We start from the raw sequence: 7791 nt of genomic DNA on the forward strand, positions 1-7791 counted from the left end.
TACGATCAATTATCGATATTAGACTCAAGTGAAAGTGATTTAGCATGTCAATTACTTCTGAAACCGTCATAAAAGCGATAAACACGGATGAAAACAAATTAAAACGAGTTAAAAACGAATTAGATTTATTTACGACGAAGGAACGAACTTTGAAAGAACTTCACAAACTGAAATCAAACAAAGAAGACATGTAAAAAAGACGAATTCCAGAAACTTGATATGGACAAATCGAGTCTCTAAAATCCGAGTTTGATTTAATGACGAAAACCCGCAAATATTGAATTATAAGGGATTTAAGTCGAAAATAAACGTTATAATTGAAAAAGAATATTAAAACATGGTTTACATACAAAGGAATGAAAGGAAATAAGCAAAATAAGCAAAAATAACAAAACCACAGAAACCGGAGGAAGATGAAGAAGAGCAAGAGTAGTGGCAGCCTATGGAAGAGGCGCAACAGGTGCTGCGACCCTTCGAAGAGGCGCAGCTGCTGCTGCGTTTCTTCTTGACGTCTGGTTACTGCCGTTTCGTAAAAACAGTTTGATAAAAGGGTTTTTTTAAAATCGGTTTTAAATATACTTTTGACGTAAATCTTACAATAATGAGTACAAAAAAATAAAATACAATAAAAAGAGGGGATTTAACACCCTCAGACTTACATGTTTGACGAAACGAGATTGACTAAGTTAACTTTAGTGATTGCTCGACTCGAATGTATGTAGAAAGTGCCCTCTTTGGAGGATTTTAGATTAATTGATTGATGTGTAGTGGTCAAATTGGTCGGTCATGCAACGTGACTTGTACTCAGAAAGATCTGAGCTTATGTAGTTGGTTGATCAAGCACGTAGGGATCGAATGCTTAGAGCAAGGTCTAGAATGCAAAGGGAGGAGAGAAGGGCGGACACTCGCGTGAAAAATATGAAGACCGGAGTTCTCTATTTATACTAGAAAATATGAAGAGTTTTGGAATGACACAAACTTTGGAAAGAATCATGGAAATATTCCGTAAACAGCAAAAACAGGCTGGAGAAGAGGCGCAGCACCTGCTGCGTCATTTCCCCAGAGGTTTCCTCCTACGGAAGAAAGATTTCCGCGTTTTATTTAGGGAATTGCGGTAGATCTCTACTTCCTTATTCCGTAAAATATGATATATGAGATATATTTTACCAAAAGATATAAAATTAAATTATGGAATAAATATCTGGAATATTCTAGAACATTCCGACTCGGCATTTTAAACGGTTTCTTAGAAAATGAAGCGGTTTTTAACCCGGACTCCAAATGAACTCTAATTACTGTCAAAACGACCGTATCGACGCGTAGATGATGACCAAGGGGTAGACACAAGTGTTTGAGCTATCACTTGATGATAAACTTACAGACTGTCATAAATCGTTCCGCGTACCAAACATGCGGCCCAACTATCACTGGGTGGTTGGCGAAAGATGTAGAAATGAGGTATCCACACATAGTTACTAAGCTGGACTGACCATTTGGCCATCCTGCCTGATAGTTCAGGCTTCCGCAGGACATATTTTATCGGTTGGTTAGTCCTAACTATTATAGGGTGACATTCAAAGTAGGGCCCTAACTTTGCACATGACATAATTAAAGCTAAGACATATTTTTCAAGTAAGCCATACCTCATTTCAGCATCTAGTAGAGTTTTACTTACATAATAGACATGGTGTTGCTGTCCTTCTTGTTCCTTCACCAGGACTGCACTTACGGCTTTGTCGGTCACAGATAGGTATACTGAAAGGGTTTCCCTTTTTCTGGCTTGGCCAGTAAAGGTGGAGATGAAAGGTATAACTTTAGATCCTGGAAGGTTGCTTCATGTTCAGGTGTCCAGTGGAACTGTTTATTTTTCCTGAGTAGGCTGTAAAATGTTTTACACCTCTCAGAAGATCTGGATATGAACCTGTTCAGGGCAGCCACCCTACCTGTCAGCTTCTGGATGTCTTTAACAGACCTGGGTGATTGTAACTCTAGTATAGCTTTAATTTGTTCTAGACTTGCTTCTATGCTCCGTTTTGTCACCCTATAGCCTAGGAATTTCCCTGCAGAAACTCCAAAGTGTCATTTTGCAGGGTTGAGCTTCATGTTATATTTTTCCAAGATTTGAAATGCTATTTCTAATTGTTCCACGTGATCTTGTGTATTCATGGATTTCACCACCATATCATCGATGTAGACTTCCATAATGTTCCCATTCTGATCTTTAAACATCATGTTGACCAGGCGTTGGTATGTTGCCCCTGCATTCTTTAGACCGAATGGCATGGCAGTGTAGCAATATATGCCTCGGTCAGTAATGAATGCAGTAATCTCCTGGTCAGCAGGGTGCATCTTTATCTGGTTGAATCCACTAAAAGCGTCCATGAATGTTAGCATTTCGTGTCCTACTGTTGCATCTACTATGGCATCAATGTGTAGCAGAGGGAATGGATCTTTAGGACATGCTTTGTTCAGGTCAGTGTAATCTACACAGACTCTCCATTTGCCATTCTTCTTTTGTATGACAACCACGCTTGCTATCCATTCAGGGTACATAACTTCCCTGATCATGCCCATGTCGAGGAGTTTATCTACCTCTTCGTTGATGATCAGGTTTCTTTTAGGTGCAAATTTCCGTCTTTTTTGCTGTACAGGCTTGAAAGATGTGTCAATGTTGAGTCTATAGGTGATAACTTCCGCACTAATTCCAGTCATATCAAAGTGAGACCAAGCAAAACAAGAAGATTTAGTTTTGAGATAACTTACTAAACCAGGCCTAACAGTGTCAGGGGTATCAGACCCAACCAGTACATACCTGTCAGGGTACTCAGAATCAAGGATTACCTGATCCGTTTCCATCTTTGGTGGTGCTACGTATGTGCTCCTTACAGGGTACTGTAATTGCTATGCAAGGGACTTACCTGCCTTGGAAGGCTTCGGGGCCTCAGCGTAGAATTCCTGGGCTAATTTATGCTCACCTTTGATGGTTGTTATTCCCCATTTCGTTGGTATCTTGACACACTGGTGATAGGATGAGGGGATGGCCTTGACATTGTGGATCCACGATCTGCCTAGAATGACATTGTAAGAGGACAGACAGTCAAGGACTCCAAATCTTTCGTAGGATGCAACACCTTCAGCATAGATAGGGAGATAGATTTATCCTACCGTGTTCCTTGTTTCTCCGCTGAATCCTACCAAGACGCTGGATTTCTTAGTAATTTGGTCCTCGTTGATTTTCATGGCTTTGAGTACATATAGCATGATTAATTTCACTGAGGTGCCTTCGTCTATCAAAATCCTCCTTACATTGGCAGTCCCAATTTGCATGGAGATCACCAGGCCGTCATGATGCATGTCAGGGATGCCCACCAGGTCATAATCGCTGAATGTGATGGGTGGTAAATTATCAGGCTTGTAGGGTAAATTTATCTAAGGAGTCCTAACTATCTTCTTTGCCGCTGAACTGGTCAGGCCACAAATTTCCGATCCACCATTTATGAATCTTACTACATAGAGAGGGGGCGATGGAGGAAGATTGTGCTCTGGTTTTTGCTTCTGGTGGCTTCTGTTCTGACCAGATTGCCTACTTTTGGTCTTGATCAAATCTTTGAGATATCGAGCCTTCAATAGGTAGGCTACCTCCTTCCTGAGATTAAAACAGTCCTCTGTCGTGTGCCCTACATCCATATGGAACTCACGCCACTTGGTCTGGTCTCTCCTTGGATTTAGGTTGTCCACCTTTCTGAGCCATCTAACTACTGGTCCCATGTTATCAAGTCGTTGGATCAGGCCTGCAATGTCAACACAGAAGTTATGTTTAGAAATTGGCGGATGTAATTTAGTCTTACCTTGTTGTTCTTGTGTTAGGTTGACTTCTGAATAGTCAGGCTTGGTATATGGACCACTCTTGTAGTTGTTGCTTCTGCCGCCACTTTTGCTGTTTGGTTTGTCATAATCTTTTAGATTGCAGGATCCTCCAAGCTTGTAACTCTTGTCTTCTTCTAGCCTGATATAAGCAAGTGTCTTGGCTTGAACATCCTCAAAGGTATGGCAGGGGTACTTGGTGAGTTCTCCATAGAGATCACTGTGGGGTAATACTCCCTGCCTAAATGCCTCCACTGCTGTCCCAACGTCACATCTAGGGATGGACACCTTCTCCTTATTGAATCTGTTCAAGAAAGTTCTGAGTGTCTCATTCGGATCTGGGTAATCCTGTATAAGTCACTGGAACGCTTCTCCAATTCCCTGCTACTTGCAAACTGCTGGTTGAAGGTGTTGATCAGGTCAGCAAAGGACTTGATAGTTCCATTGGCCAGGTAAATATACCACTACAGTACATGACCGGTTAGGGTTGTTCCAAGTCCTTTGCACATGCAGACCTGCTTATACTCGCTTGGAATCGATGTAGCCAACATTTTTTGTTTATAGAAGGCCACATGATTTTGTGGATCTGAGGTCCCATCATAAGTCCTCATTGATGGTGTAACACCCCCGCACACCAGGACGCCTTACCAAGGACCATCCCAGTGTATGAAGGTGTTACCATCTCGGTTACCCGGGGTAGTAGATCGAACAGACAATAAAAGAACACTTATGTTATATTACCGTAACTCTTTACAACCAAATACAAAACTGATTACAAGTTATAACAAAGACTACTATGAACTAATGCCTCTACATTTATAGACCGGTAGCATGATGACTCGACTCCCTCTATGCCCAGCACCAACATACCAACTGTACCTGCTAAGCCAACAGCTCACCATCCCCGAATGGATCACCACAGTTTTGTTAACATAACACGGGGTCAGTACTGCACGATCGAGATAAGACAGATAAGATAAGTAACCAGCTGATCATCCACCATCTCCGGTCTCCCGAACTCACACAGTAACCGACTACACACTGAAGTGTGTAGCCCTGCCAGATTACCCATCGCAACAGATAATCCTTGACGCCAGTGGGGGACCGCAACCAATCCCCACCTAAATCCCGCTCATCAACGAGCGATAACCCTATCCCTTAATTTACACATCCCCTCCTGTGACGGGTTCCACGGAGGGCGAAATAGGGCGTGAAGCCACTCCCGCAAGTGACTCCACCACAATCATCACAACACCTCAACATCACAATTACCACCACAACACCAACACTGTGATGATCAGCAGATACAGTAAACACCAAACAATCACATCTTAATTCAATCAACAGAAACTGAGTAGGGAAACCTTACCTTGTCGCCAACCATGAAATGCATTCACACATAGGCAAGCATGACTCCGAGATGAATCCTACAACTGTGACCACATCCTATTATATAACTACTTCCAACAATCTACGGTAATAAATCACAAGACAGCGACTTACCTAATGACGCGGACCGACGGTGACGCGAACGACGACCACGCACACATCCTTCCTATGCAAATCCCGTCTTTCCCATGGTTGAGTTGTAGGCTACATATATGAGAGTGTGTGAAAGTAGAAGTGATTGGAGAGAGAGGTAGGCTAGACTAAGAGGAGGAGAAACTGTCGAGAAATGAGAAAATAAAAATGAATCTCGCGGACTTGCGTTTTTATATCAACGCGTCGACAGCCGCCATACTCAGTCGAGTATACACAATAATCGACCGAGTAGTCCCTGCTAGGTCGAGTAAACTCTCTCGTAACGCACCCATCCTAACCTAAGACGTCACCTATCTCTTCCTAAAGGTCCTTCCTGGTCAAAGGGTCAGTCAAAAGAGTCCTTAAATATCCTGGGTATTACAATCTTCCCCCCTAAAAAAGAACTTCGTCCCCGAAGTTCAGGCCACTCGTCTCAACAGCGAGGTTAGCTACCTCAAAGACGTTCCCCATAGCATAAGGCATACCAACATCGACCACCACAAAAACAATACCACAAGTATTATCCCTAAACTTCATTGTATAAGACAGCGATCAACACACAACTGGCAATAACCCCACTATATCACTAAAATCTTACTCTCTTATCGGTTATGAGACTTTACTTCACCACAAGACAACATAGCACTTTAACTCATCACAAGACGACATAGCACCACAAGATAACATAGCCGGAAGATAAACATTCAACATAGCCGGAAAATGATCATAGAAGACAAGCATTTAAGGAAAGAAGGCTACGCACCCAAGAACTTTGTTGTGACTTTAATTTATACGGGCACTATTATATCGCCACGATATGTTATATCTACCCCTCTAAAACGGAACTTCGTCCACGAAGTTCAGTGAACTCAAAGATAACGCTTACCCGTAAATAGACATACTCGCGACTTATACCTTTAGTGTATAATCACTAGACGTCTCCACTCATACTCCACGCTATACTATAACTTCTAGGAAAGAAAAGATGCACACGTAGATACCACCGAAAGAGCTACAGAACAAGAAACATCATGATTCTAATGTCATCTCAACTCAGGCACATGACACATTACATTACTACTACAACTAGGTCGGGTACTCTATAATAACAATCTAGCATAGTACACACACGACTAAATAATTAAACATACGAATCTAGAACAATTTACATCACCACATCATGCGGCACACAGATACTCGGCCGAGTATTAAGGATCACTCGGTCAAGTAAGCGTTACTCGGTCGAGCATTCGAGTCTACTCGGTTGAGTATTATTTATACTTGATCGAGTTTTCACAGGCAGAAAGCGATTTCCGTAGTGGAATCAATTCCACCCCGAGCTAACCTGCAAAAGTCACAACTCCATACTAAATTCATGTCCAAACTAATCTGTCATACCCAAAGTAAGCTAAAACAAGTAATGGCCTTAAGGCCAAGTACAGTCATCCAAATGTAAAAGTTCAAATCAAAAGATAAGTTTCCAACACAACCAAAACAAGTCAAGAAGATACAAGAAAATCACTTATATGGACCCCCATCCATCTCATCATCGCCGCCTGCACCTGAAGCTCCGGCCCCCGATGTACTAGCTCCCTGATAACCCGCTGCTGAGTAATCTCCTCCTCCTAGCTGGCTGCCATAGTTGGCTCCCCACGGTCCCGCGAGGCAGCCAAACTCAGTCTCCTCAGGGGGCCTCCAAAATTCGGGGTCAACTTCATAGTTGTGGAAGACTCCCGTGTCTACCCCAGGTCCTCTCCACCAGACAGGTTGTGTTAGCTCAGTCCATATGCCCTGATTATGGGCCATCTCATGCATGTTGCGGAGCACCAAGGTAGTGGAGATCCGCTCGGTCAAGTCGCTCACCTGCATCCTAGGGTCATGAACTGTGAGGTAGGGCGAGTACTGCTGTGGGTAGTAGCTCGACATGGTTTAAGAGGGCTCAGCCTCAACCGATTCCACCCTAGGCTGTCTAACTCTACGGCGCTCACGAGGTGGGGGAGGAGCCTGTTGGAGCTTGTGTACTCCACAAATTAGTGTGATAACAATTGTAAATCTCTTACAGGTTCACAAGGTTATACTTCGTATTTTAATCAGTTGTTTAACGATTACCTAATAATGGTTGGCTTGCTAGAAAGTTTGACGTTATTATCATACAGATGGCGGTGATCAACTGGTCCCTAAAGGTCACACCTATAGGATGTGTTTGAGAGATGTGGTTATAGAAATATAATCACATTGATGCCTTATATGACTAAACAGTTAGTCAATGCGTTGATGAGATAATTATTTAATGAAGATTAAATAATATTAGTTGAGACGAATTAACTGTCAATTCGTAAATTGAATATAATAAGTTATATTTAATTAAATGTATGTAATGTTAGCTTGGACGAATTAATATGTTAA

General features: G+C 42.3%; 1 protein-coding gene across 1 annotated transcript; it reads right to left on the reverse strand.

Annotated features, from left to right (window-relative positions):
• Positions 1–3429: 3429 nt before the first annotated feature.
• Positions 3430–4475, reverse strand: LOC141627652 (uncharacterized). Its single transcript, XM_074440884.1, has 3 exons — positions 4380–4475; positions 3849–4212; positions 3430–3791 (listed from the first exon to the last, which is right to left on the reverse strand). Exons 1-3 carry the CDS (start codon positions 4473–4475, stop codon positions 3430–3432), a joined length of 822 nt encoding a protein of 273 aa, XP_074296985.1.
• Between the last annotated feature and the right edge of the window lie 3316 nt (positions 4476–7791).

The sequence above is a fragment of the Silene latifolia genome, chromosome Y, assembly GCF_048544455.1.
Source record: "Silene latifolia isolate original U9 population chromosome Y, ASM4854445v1, whole genome shotgun sequence".
NCBI classification, from domain to species: domain Eukaryota; kingdom Viridiplantae; phylum Streptophyta; class Magnoliopsida; order Caryophyllales; family Caryophyllaceae; genus Silene; species Silene latifolia.

What these genes read in the sequence shown, in the direction of transcription:
- LOC141627652 (XM_074440884.1), bottom strand. Translation starts at nt 4,475, where the DNA reads ATGAGGACTTATGATGGGACCTCAGATCCACAAAATCATGTGGCCTTC. An exon ending in TTCCAAGCGAGTATAAGCAG is followed by an intron (nt 4,213 to 4,379) that starts GTCTGCATGTGC and finishes TGACTTATACAG; the next exon opens with GATTACCCAGATCCGAATGA. An exon ending in CCTAACACAAGAACAACAAG is followed by an intron (nt 3,792 to 3,848) that starts GTAAGACTAAAT and finishes TTGACATTGCAG; the next exon opens with GCCTGATCCAACGACTTGAT.